The sequence below is a fragment of the Sander vitreus genome, chromosome 10 (genome assembly GCF_031162955.1).
Source record: "Sander vitreus isolate 19-12246 chromosome 10, sanVit1, whole genome shotgun sequence".
Classification (NCBI taxonomy): Eukaryota; Metazoa; Chordata; class Actinopteri; order Perciformes; family Percidae; genus Sander; species Sander vitreus.
The window spans coordinates 29879836-29892335 of record NC_135864.1 but is presented as its reverse complement, the minus strand read 5'-3'; the positions used below and the strand labels follow the sequence as shown (position 1 = coordinate 29892335).

The 12500-nt window shown below is 41.7% G+C and overlaps 2 protein-coding genes across 3 annotated transcripts in view; one reads left to right on the top strand and one right to left on the bottom strand.

Moving 5' to 3' along the window:
• The window catches only part of ptcd3 (pentatricopeptide repeat domain 3), a 23239-nt gene extending 13886 nt beyond the window's left edge, over nucleotides 1–9353 (bottom strand). Inside the window, exons 1-10 of the mRNA XM_078261086.1 lie at nucleotides 9157–9353; nucleotides 8252–8304; nucleotides 6756–6795; nucleotides 6500–6545; nucleotides 6310–6378; nucleotides 4858–4962; nucleotides 4434–4557; nucleotides 4243–4346; nucleotides 2932–3096; nucleotides 2685–2745 (exon numbers count right to left, since the gene is read on the bottom strand). Coding sequence (XP_078117212.1) covers nucleotides 2685–2745; nucleotides 2932–3096; nucleotides 4243–4346; nucleotides 4434–4557; nucleotides 4858–4962; nucleotides 6310–6378; nucleotides 6500–6545; nucleotides 6756–6795; nucleotides 8252–8304; nucleotides 9157–9338 — 949 coding nt within the window. The 5' untranslated portion in view covers nucleotides 9339–9353. The remainder of the gene's footprint in view (nucleotides 1–2684; nucleotides 2746–2931; nucleotides 3097–4242; nucleotides 4347–4433; nucleotides 4558–4857; nucleotides 4963–6309; nucleotides 6379–6499; nucleotides 6546–6755; nucleotides 6796–8251; nucleotides 8305–9156) is intronic.
• A 118-nt stretch (nucleotides 9354–9471) lies between these two features.
• polr1a (RNA polymerase I subunit A) overlaps nucleotides 9472–12500 on the top strand; it is a 49464-nt gene continuing 46435 nt past the window's right edge. The window contains exons 1-5 of one of the 2 annotated variants that reach the window (XM_078261085.1): nucleotides 9472–9666; nucleotides 10049–10157; nucleotides 10388–10483; nucleotides 10736–10885; nucleotides 11886–11996. In XM_078261085.1, coding sequence (XP_078117211.1) covers nucleotides 9590–9666; nucleotides 10049–10157; nucleotides 10388–10483; nucleotides 10736–10885; nucleotides 11886–11996 — 543 coding nt within the window. In that variant the 5' untranslated portion in view covers nucleotides 9472–9589. The remainder of the gene's footprint in view (nucleotides 9667–10048; nucleotides 10158–10387; nucleotides 10484–10735; nucleotides 10886–11885; nucleotides 11997–12500) is intronic. The other variant, XM_078261084.1, reaches the window with a different exon arrangement.

Here is a 12500-nt window from a genome sequence, read left to right as displayed (position 1 = left end):
TCAGGGCCATCCAATCTCTGTACGACCAAAGCGAGAGCTGTGTCCGGGTTCTCGGCAGTAAGTCGGACTCGCTTTCAGGTGAGAGTTGGCCTCCGCCAGGGCTGCGCTTTGTCACCAATCCTGTTTGTAGTATTTATGGACAGGATATCGAGGCGTAGTCGGGGTGGAGAGGGGTTGCAGTTCGGTGGGCTGGGGATCTCATCGCTGCTTTTTGCAGATGATGTGGTCCTGATGGCATCATCGGCCTGTGACCTTCAGCACTCACTGGATCGGTTCGCAGCCGAGTGTGAAGCGGCTGGGATGAGGATCAGCACCTCTAAATCGGAGGCCATGGTTCTCAGCAGGAAACCGATGGAGTGCCTTCTCCAGGTAGGGAATGAGTCCTTACCCCAAGTGAAGGAGTTCAAGTACCTTGGGGGTCTTGTTCGCGAGTGAGGGGACAATGGAGCGGGAGATTGGTCGGAGAATCGGCACAGCAGGTGCGGTATTACATTCAATTTATCGCACCGCTAGACGAAAAGAGAGCTGAGCCAGAAGGCAAAGCTCTCAATCTACCGGTCAGTTTTTTGTTCCTACCCTCACCTATGGTCATGAAGGCTGGGTCATGACCGAAAGAACAAGATCCAGGGTACAAGCGGCCGAAATGGGTTTCCTCAGGAGGGTAGCTGGCGTCTCCCTTAGAGATAGGGTGAGAAGCTCAGTTATCCGTGAGGAGCTCGGAGTAGAGCCGCTGCTCCTTTGCGTCGAAAGGAGCCAGTTGAGGTGGTTCGGGCATCTGGTAAGGATGCCCCTGGGCGCCTTCCCTAGGGAGGTGTTCCAGGCACGTCCAGCTGGGAGGAGGCCTCGGGGAGACCCAGGACTAGGTGGAGGGATTATATCTCTAACCTGGCCTGGGAACGCCTCGGGATCCCCCAGTCGGAGCTGGTTAATGTGGCCCGGGAAAGGGAAGTTTGGGGTCCCCTGCTGGAGCTGCTACCCCCGCGACCCGACCCCGGATAAGCGGATGAAGATGGATGGATGGATGATTTTTTTTATTCCTCTTTTTAGTTAACTTTAGCTTGGGTGTCCTAATTTGTTCACATGACTGTATGTGCTGCTGCTGGAAACGATGTGAGTGGAAAGACTCAACCAAAACAGAAAAGTTGCATGTTAGAGAAACAAAACAACGAGCTAAAAAGGCGCTAAAACGCTCCGTAGAGCTAAGGGGAACTGCAGGGTCGGGTGATAACTCTGTATGGGCTTTGTCATCAGGGGCAACCCCTTTCATATGTACGTAGTCATTTTGTTATTTACATTTTTTTTAATGATTGCAGCTTTAAAGTATTTTTAAGTAAGTAGTTTTAGTAGCATGTCTGCTTGATTGGCAGGTATCTCAGTCAACTTTAGCATTGGGTTCATAAACTTATGAGTGCCACTGTAACTGCTATCAGTGTTGTATGGCTTAGCTTAGGTTATACCCTTTGTAAAACATAACCAAATACATACAGACAATAAATGCTATAAAACTTTATTTTATTATCTAGTTTGAAAGTCAGTCATAATGGAGAAAGAACATGAATAAATTACTTTAAAGTCAATTTCTTTTTTCGGGGCTAAATTACGCGGTAAGGGATCCGGGCATCGACTTGCCTACTCGCTGATACTGATATCAGCATGTTAACCAGTATGGGAGGCATTTCTTATACTGGTATACATATCAGAACAACTCGTTAACTTAGTTGTTAGTCTTTTAGTTCCAGTACGTAGAAACTTCAACAGGAAAAGGATGCAAACAAGCCAATAATAGTCAAGATAAATGTGTTATCTGCAGATTTTAAGAGGGTGGAATTTAATAAACTGACACCGCCAGATGGATTGCAGCCAGATGGAGAAGAGCAAAAAACATCTTTTCCTCCGAGAAAAGCCTCCAGTGCTGTTTTTTTGCTCTTCTTTCATTGAAGGAATACTTTCTAATTTGGATAAAACTTGCGCGATAGCTACGCTCATCTCATCCGTGGAAGCCGCCATGCTGTTTAGGCTGAACAGTCGCTTCTCGTTGCGTCACACCCAAACCCGCCTCAAAACCAACGCTGTCGTTTGGCGAACGGCTCCAAATTTTCTCTGTCTCAAGATGCCAGACTGATCTGCAAGTGGAAAACTGGAGCTCGCGAGATCAGGACGGTCTCATGAGGCTAGGAAATTAATGCTGTGTCTAGAATTTAAAATGTAATTCTTTGGCACCATCTAATGGTACTTTAAAGAATAACGCTTAAACTGGCAGCAATACACAAGGCCAAAACCAACATTCTGCATTTTCAATTGAACATACTTATCAAACAACCACAATAAACTAATAGTGAAGGCACAGAATGTCTAATGTCTGTGTACTGGAGATCATATGCATATATTTAGGTGACACTAAATGACATTCTCAACAAAATATCATTTTCACTGTTAAATTCAAATAAAAAAGGATCACAACACAAATCTGTAACCACTTCTTGAAATAAAAATAAAAAAAATGTAATCACTGAAATTAAGTTAATTCAAATGACCTGCATACTGTACTTTGTACTAACCAGAGTTTTAAAGCAAAGAAGAAAGAAACTTGTGAAAAAAACTGTACATGTCAAAGACATCAATTGCAAATATTACCTTTTAAAGTGGTGTTCGTATACTACAATTAATGGGCAATTAAAACTCACCGGTCATTCTGTTGTTAAGCATGTCTGTGTACATGCTGAAGGCCTTTGCATAGGCTTCATGCTGCGGAGAGACAGACAAACATATGCACTTAATCTACAGTCCATGCACCAAAGTTACCATTTTACCACCACAACAATCCCTACGCAATACAATAACCAACCGGTGGTTCCGCTGCACCTTCTAAACAAACATGAAGAGGCCTCCTCCAGCAGTATCGACATCATTACTGAATGAATGTGTTCATACCTTCACCATGCCTCTGATCAGGGCAGAGTAACACCGTGCATCTCTCTCTGGCAGCAGGTTAAAGATTCTCTCTGCGTTGTTGTTTTCTCTCCAGGTGAACCTCAGGAACTCTGAAGTCTGGCGGAACCTCCCTTTCCTTTTCTTCACCTCCTCTCCTGACTCTTTCTGAAAACATACAAAGACATACAAAAGTAAGCATACATATACGTATACTGCAGCATTTATTTATTAGACTGATGTCTAAAGTCTCCGGCTGGATGTGGCCGAGGTATTATTTTACTTGCTGCAGCAAAAACCCAACTTTCAGTTTATCAATTAGTGGATTGATCGCAGTTAGTATTTTCATGGTCTCCCCTTGCCAGACGTTCCTCCTCAGCGCTTCAGAGGAAGGTCTGGCTAGTCCACACAGCATTCCGGCACGGGAGAAAAACGTGCTCTGGTTTATTGGCATTTCTTTAAACCAATCCCAATCGTCTTTGGCGGTGCCAAACGTCGGACGGAGCCCGCTGTGCTGCTGCAAAATAACCTCAGGTAAGGAACTTGTTTTGGTGGAACGTGTGTACGTTCAAAAGTTGTTTAAGTCGTGCAACAGAAAAAACTCGGATTGGACAGACAGTCTAGCTAGCTGTCTGGATTTACCCTGCAGAGATCTGAGGAGCAGTTAACCACAGTCCTCATGAAGCGCAAGGTAATGGACATCCGGCCGAAAAGAGGGACATCTGGCGGAATTTCCAGCGGCACCGGAGCAATCGCGGAAGTGGAACGTCGTCGATATAGACTAGTATTTTTATAAATCGCTTACAACTTCTCTGGTTCCAGCTTCTCCAATGTAATTATTTGCTGGTTTCTTTAGTCTTGAACTGAATATTTTTGGGGGTTTGGACTGTTGGTTGGACAAAACACAACACTTGAAGATGTTGGACTCTGATAGACATTTTCTGACATTTATTTTTTTAAAGATTTTTTTGGGGCATTTTTAGGCCTTTATTGACAGGACAGCTGAAGAAATGAAAGGAGCGAGAGAGAGGGGGGGGGGGAATGACACGCAGCAAAGGGCCGCAGGTCGGAGTCGAACCCGGGCCCGCTGCATCGAGGAGTAAACCTCTATATATGGGCGCCCGCTCTACCAACTGAGCTATCCGGGTGCCCCATTTTCTGACATTTTATAGACAAAAACAATGAAACGATAAAATAACTGGCAGATAATTGATAATGAAATACTTGTTGGTTGCAGCACTTATTGTGTCACTCTGTACCTGTGTCTGACCATCGCCCTGAGGTTGTTGTTTTTTTTGATCAGGGATGACTCACCATGTCCGCTGGCTGTGGTACTCCCTCCTGGACAGGGTCTCTGTCACAGTACAGACAGATCAGGTCTAACAATTCATGGGTCGTTTCCATAGAGACTGCTGTGCCTAGAAGAATTGAAGTAGTTGATGTAGCCACATTCCTAAAATAGAGAATATGAATGTGTGTGTGTGTGTGTGTGTGTGTGTTCTCACCAGCTTGCAGTAGTTGATCATACATGTCAACAGCAGCTGTCACTTTCCTCAAGCTGATTCGTTCCTTCAGTGCCTCCTCACTCACCTCCTCAAGGAGCAGTGACACAGTCTCTGGCATCAGACACTACACACACACACACACACACACACACGCACACACACACACACACGCAGTCAGAGCCAACAATATTACTAGATGTTTCTACTTTGTAAAAGATTACATCAGCAATGTTTTAAATATTGAAGTGAAAGCCGACAAGATGTTTGCTATTAGAGTAAAAGCTACAAAACTTTCCTGGATTAAACTGTTTTAGCTGCGTTGACTGTTTTGATTTTTAATCTCTCCCCCCCCTTATTACATACGTGTGACTATACATTCTCCAGCCCCCTCTATGTATTCACTCAGTGTATGTGTGTTTCTTACCGGTATATGTGGTTCAGCAAAGTCTTTGGTGAAGAACTTGGGATTGCTGTTGATAAAAAACTTGGCTGCTGATCTGCCAGACTCCTGAGAGAAAGAGTACAGCTTCTGCAGAGAGAGGGAGAACGATGAATGATCGGTTACAAACTAATGGGACAGTGAACATGTCTCAACCGTTTGTCGCTGCAACTGTGCCTTCTTACTTTGATTATGGATACAACTGCATGTGAACGGTAAGTACAGATTCATTGTGCCTGCATCGGTACTGCTTTATGTAATTGTTAGTGGTGTTGGGTTTGACTACATCTTAATGTGTTCTCAATGGGGTGTTATAAATATATAGAGGGTGTTAAAACAACGTTATAAACTGAAATACTACAACAGGAAATGTCTTGGGTAAACTGGATAATGGATAAACTGGAAATATATGTAACGGCAGGGCCCTGGAACAGGCTGATGTTAATGAAATGTACCCTTAATTAATTCCTTCAATAATTACACCTGTACTTCCTGCTATGTCAAAATAGCCACCATGAAAAAGCCTTGTTTTAGTTTTCATCATTTTGTTAAACTGTGTATACATACAATCAGTAAAATAACATGTTTAAAGGCCCAGACACACAGAGCCGACGGCCAAACGCCTGTCAGTCTCCCCAAATTGGTCAAAAAAGTGCCTCGGAACACACCAAAGCGACAAGACGTAATACGTCTCCATAACAGCAGGCGACGCTAATCTGTATTGCCGCCCAAAAATGAAAACCGGCAGCTGATTGGACGAACGCGTCACGTGGGTCTTGTTTCTCCGGAAATTCAAAGTCATGGCGGCTTGTTCAGAATACGATCTCATATTGTACTAAAATAGTTCACTGAAACGTGTTTCTGAAAACATTTTAAGAGAGAAATAGACCGTGCAGTTGCTGACTCTGTCTTCATTTCAGATCAACAAAGGTCAGTTTAAAAGATTTTCGTCAGATTTTGAGAGACTCTAGTCATGCTCACCTCCACTCCCCGTTTCTGGGTTAGCACTCTACCAATCAGATTGGTCATTTAAGTCCGACTGCCGGCAGTGCCCGCCCCGCCGATTATACATGTCAAATCGGCCAAAATGAAGGACGACGGCCCCTCGGATGGACGACGGCACGGAACACACCGAACAGACTCGAGTCACTGACCTCGCCAGACTGTCCGACGGCCGATTATCGGCTCTGTGTGTCCGGGCCTTAAGAGACACAACATCTGTACCACATTCACATAATACCTGATCAAAATGAACTGCCATTCAAAAATGACTGAAACTAAATCGAAAAAAAAAACATCATTACAAAGTAACAATGGTCCCTTTATAGATCAATATATAAATGGCAGATGACCGATTTTAGAATGGAAATAGAAAACCAAAATAAGCCAGCTGAGTAAAGTAACGTCAGTTTGAAGTTTAGTGTATTTATGACGTACAAACTCAGAAGAGGTCCTGGGAGAGAGGTAAGGATCATCCTGGAACTGGTAGGAATATGCTGTCGGATCCTGGAAGAAGAAAAGAAAAAAAAAAAAAAGAAGAAAAAAAAAAAAAAGAGTTAAGACACGGTGAGACAGACAGAACACTCCACACAGAAAGACCATGAGAAAGATGTGAAGGAGCTCTCACCCTGCTGACAGTCGAAGCCAGAGCCTCCAGCACTGTCTCCTTGCTCCTGTTCAGTAAGAAGTAACATTAATCAAGAGTCTTGTTTAAAGACATTTATGCAAACTGAAATACTTGAGTGACTGGATTTTAAACTGGGTGGTCTATTTAAATAAGCTCTATGTAAATGAGGTTTCTCAGACTATAAAAAGGTACACAGTGTTGCCTGCCCTGCACTGAAAACTTTAAGACGTTATGCAACAGTAATATGGACACATACCATGTTTTCTTCCTGGAGATCACAATAGTACCTGTAGATTCTGCAACGACATCAGGAAAAAGGTGCGATTTTAATATGATTTATCACTGATATATTACAATCAATTCTAAATAACGCCTTGCCTTGAATATCACATTGCACTTTTCTGCTTTTTTGCACTTCTGGTTGGACGCAAACTGTATTTCGCTGTCCTTGTACTTCTGCACAATGACAATAAAGTTGAATCTAATCTAATCTAATCTAATGTAGTTAATGGGAGGGGCAGGATTTCTCTCAAATCTAGACATTTGCCAGCAATAAATCCAATTATTATTTGAAGGATCAGTCAGTTCTTATTGTCAACAGATCCCTTTCTGTTACTCATCCTCAAGCCCATTTTGTTCTCGCTGCTCTTGCTGAGGATGAAAATCCTCAAAAATGGGTCATGAAGTGGCCGGGTTAGCGCAAGTTGGTACAGCAGGCACGCATATTTAGAGGTTTACTCCTCGATGCAGCGGCCGCGGGTTCGACTCCGACCTCAGGCGACCCTTTGCTGCATGTCATTCCCCCCTCTCTCTCTCCCCCCTTTCGTGTCTTCATCTGTCCTGTGGAAATAAAGGCCTAAAAATGCCCAAAATATAATCAAAAAAAATAAATAAAATGGGTCATGAATATGTAGTTTGTTTCAGTTTTTTTTTTTTTTTTAGGCTAACAAGGCTAATTTTTTTCCTAAAAGAGTCAGACACTGTATTTTTAAGCAAACATTACTTATGACTTATTGGAGTAAATAGTGCATTTTTTGGAGACTAATTTCAGCTGCGGATTAATGCACATTGCTCTAGTGAGTAGATTTATGGCGGTGGGACGATGTATGTTAAAGTCCCTTTCCGACTGGAGGGATTTTTGCAGTTCCTAGAACCCTTTTTTTCTCGTGTTCCGACTGGACCAATTTGGGGATTATTAAGTTCCTCTGGCCACAGTTCCCGTAACTCTTTGAGCTCCTACTTCAGGGCAGTATACCTTTTCCGCATAGGAACCCTTAGTGACCTAGCAACGTCTAAAAAACAAACAGTACATATTCTTCACTGTCTGTTGCAATTCGGCTACGTATGCTAACTCATAAGACAAATTGTTGTGTATTGTATGTGGCGCTAAAGTCAAGTGACAACGCTACAAAGACCGTGCTTGCGTCACTCCCTTACCCCGTCCTACCAGTTCCTAAGACCACTTGGCCACTGCGAATGCAAATGGCAAAACCGGTTTTGGGGGAGAGTAGGTGTAGAACTGTTTAGAAGTGGACTGTTCCTATAACTACTTGGTCGGAAAGAGGCTTTATATCAACTAAAAAAAAATATATAGAAAATATTCATGTATTTATATTATTATCATTTAAGTATAGTTCAAGCAGTCACCCTGAGGATGACTACACTTGGGCTCAGCTTATATTTTAAGGTAGTTCAAAAAATACATTTACACTGCTGTTTTCAGCCATGACCAAAAATCTTATTCTAAATTACCTTCATTAGCTTCTGCAGCTTGTTGTCGAAGAGCTGGAGTCCAACCAAAACTCCTTGTGGGGGAAAAAAAAGTGATTAATTAAAAAGGAGGTACACTTTGCAACGGACTACTTCAGTCCTCAGTCCTACTTCAGTCCTCAGTCCTACTTCAGTGTTAATTCATTGATCCCATATTAAGTAGATGAAACATGTTGAAGGAGGAGGTGGCCAAGATAACACCATGACAACATGTATGTACAGTATCTCACAAAAGTGAGTACACCCCTCACATTTTAGTAAATATAAAAAAAAAATATATATATACATATAAAAATCTGCCTGCCTCTATGGGAATTTAACATAGGGGTGTACTCACTTTTGTTGCCAGCAGTTTAGCCATTAATGGCTGTGTGAGAGGACAACACATTTACACTGTTATACAAGCTGTACACTTAATACTTTACATTGTAGCAGAGTGTAATATCTTCAGTGTTGTCCCATTAAAAGATATAATGAAATATTTACTCAAATGTGAGGGGTGTACTCACTTGTGTGAGATACTGTATGTATGTTAACAGTCTATGATGTCAAAAGTCTAAAGGCAGAGTGTAACGTTACAGAGAGTGACTGACAGACAGCATTTGGGCTTTAGAAAAAGCCCTATGCTCTTTCAACTGACAAATATAAACCGTATACAACCATTTGAGGTAAAACACATGCATGTTTACGTATGCCTAACACAAACTCATATCTGCCTAATTATCAAATCATGTACTGCAGCGATGTAACGTTAACGTTAAGCTTCAGAAGACGTGACCTCCTGTCAAATGATGCTAGCTGCAGCTTTAAGACTCGTGTAGCAACCCAAATTAAATGACAATAAAGTCGACGTAATACTTTTCTATTTTAAAACAGAGCTGTCTTACCTGTGACCCCATAACTGCTCGAAATTATTTATCAAAAACCGGCTGTTTCTTTGGATATAATGCCCTACGTGCCTACCGGGCGCCGCCATGTTGTTACAAACTGGAGGCTTCTGGGGAGGGAGAAACCATGTGGGCTGAGAAAAGGGGAGAGAAAATAATAACACTTTGTATAATGCAAACATAGTACACTTTGTCCACACTTAACATCAAGCAAGCTACGAATTAAATGTTGAATCACTTATTTTAAAAGTGTAATATCCACTAAGTTTGTGAAAAAGCATAGTCCTCTTTATTTGCGTCTCCCCCTCCAATTTTGCGTTTGGTCTGACGGTCCCACGTGTGGAAGAGGAGCAACTTTGCTTCGCATGTGGTTTCGCTGTACGCCATGAATTTATATCAGTAAACGACTCAAAGTCTGGCTAATTCTCCAAAAATGTTGTTTGGAAAAGACGTGCCATGGCGGCGACTGGAGGGCTTGTCGTTTGGCATGTATTCTGCCGAAGAGATAAGGTGAGAGATAGCTAAAAAAAAAAATGAACCACGAGTTCAAAACAACATGGCTATATGCTGTAACATTATGTTCCAGTACTCGTCTCGCAAATTATATGCATATTTAAGCTAGGAGTTGCTACGTCAATGTTCATAATAGATAGGCTATTTCATATTTATTTTCTTGTCCACCAAACTTCACTTGGAGCAACTGTGAATGTACTGTAGTAGAATAACGTTACCCTCTTTTTTTAAGTTAATACACCTGTCATTTTGTTGTTTATTCTGACCTACTTTGGTTAAACCCTGGATTGACCCTTTAGGGACCTATCAAGATGACACTAAACTGGCTAAATACGGAATAACAATTAGTATTAACACATTCTTCCTATTTCCTCTATAGGAAGTTAAGTGTGAAGACTATCACTAACTTCAGGTTCCTCGATGCTGTTGGGAATGTGGCCCCGAACAGCCTGTACGATCTGGCCCTGGGACCAGCAGACAGCAAAGAGGTACATCTCCACTGAAATCACATTACTATCATTCATTCTGTGTGTTGCACAATGCACAATACAGCAATGACACATCTGTGAAATGCCATATATCCGTGTTTTCCTGACTTGTGGTTGTACCTCTCTGGTTTTATTCTCTGTGTGGAAAGTGTAAGATTGTGAGCCTTACATTTCAGCAAGTACTTAAACATTTTCTTTTCATGTTAACTCTCTGTTATTGTTTTTACCAGGTGTGTTCAACCTGCTGTCAGGACTTCAACAACTGTCCGGGACACTTGGGACATGTAGAGCTACCTCTACCTGTATACAACCCTCTGTTCTTTGATGTAAGCAAGTCCACACATGAACCACACAACTGTACATATACTGTACATGCAGTACACATGTTTACAAGTTAATATTACTGGGTGTACTACTGGTAATGATGGACCTGCCTGAAGGGTTAAGGTCTTATAAATTTAGCATTTCCGTTTAAATCACTTTCTGAAACGTATTCCAATCTACTTGCTTTTATGAATTTTTATATAATACTTTTTTATCCTTTTCTCTCCTTCCTTCCTACTACTCTCTCTTATCAGAAACTCTACCTGTTGATTCGTGGTTCCTGTCTTTCGTGTCATATGTTAACGTGCCCCCGAGCTGCCATCCACCTGCTGCTGAACCAGCTGAAGTTAGTGGACCATGGAAACATGCAGGAGGTCTACCAAATAGAACAAGTTCTCAGCCAGGTAGGTTTCAACTTGCTGTGGAAGCTAAAGCTAAGCTAAGCTATAGAGGCTAAAGCGCAATCTATCCAAAAATAAAGCAACCAGTAATCACTGCAATACGTATCCATTGATGTGGAGGAGCAAATTGTGATGTCATGATTTAAGGCAGGGGTCAGCAACCTTACGCGGTAGCTCAACCAATGGCACACTAGCAATAAGTGTGCAAGAGAGTTATATGGAAATGTTCCAATCCGCATGCCAAATGACCTATTCCACAGCCACTGGCAGAAGCACAGCCTGCTATTAACAGTAGTTTGATTTAAATAACACTGCTTGAGCGGGCTCGGGACAGGATGGCGGCGTAAAGGTTAACTCACGTTTTTTTTTCTCAGCACTGTCGAACTCATTTAAATATTGAGCCATTACATTAAAAAAATCTTTTAGCTAACGGGAGCCTATAATTTCTGTAGCCTACTCCGAAAACAAGAGACTACCTGAACGCCTTTTTCCCGTCTCGCGTTTCACTCTCCACACCGCTGTCTTCGGACAAAAAGTCACGTCCTGAGATCGATAATGTTTTTGCTACTGAGCGTGTCGGTAGCAAAAAAAAGAATCACAATCAAAAAAAGGTTATATTGTAGCTTGGTTCGCGCCGGCCCGTCGTTGCGATCTTGCTCAATACTGGACCAAATTCAAAGATTTTTGGTCACATCAGTCTATTAGACACAAATGCATGGGGAAATGGGACCCGGGTTGAAAAAAAGGTAGTTACCCTTTAATGCTGATATGGCACGCTGAGTAACAAGAACGTTTTAAAATGGCACTAAAAAGGATGCCGACCCCTGATTTAAGGTGGTGTATGGATGTGTTGGATTGGGTTTTTAGTTTATTGTGACTGTGAAGGTATTTCATCTGATTGTAAGTCGCTCTAATAACTAATGTAGCTTCCTGATGTCTTTTTAATTAATCGTGACCGTTCACTGTTCATACTTTATTTATTCATTTGTGTGAACTGTGTTAGCATCTGGAGGAGAATCCCAAAGCCACTGGAGATGAGATTGAGCAGGTGCTGAAGAAGTTTACAGACACAATAGTTGGAGAGAACGCACAAGGTTCAGAGAACACCAAACCGGTGAGAACACACACACGTACAAAGACATGGAGACATATGGCACTCAAAAACATATATATATATATATATATATAATACACACACCTTAAATCACTTGAGGACTGTTTAATGTGATTTAAAATATGGAAACCGTATTGTGATATACATATACAGGGTTGGGTATTGTATTTTTTCCCCTGATACTGGTGCTAAAGCGATACTTTTAAAACGGTGCCAGTGCCTGAACCGATACTTTATAAAGCTTTTTTTTTTAAAGCACAAAACGATAGTCGGCAACATTAAAGAACGACTCGTTTATTGCTAAGGCCATATGGTCCAAATTAAATGTATTTAATATTGTTATTAATAATGTAATAACAATAATTTGGAACAACAACTTATTTCACCAGTACATTGCTGTTAAACAACAAAAACAACCAACGGATGGGAAATAGGGAATTTTACAATAACTTTGAATGCACCACAAGGCTACCAGTTTCAATGAACGCACCACTCGCAGTCACA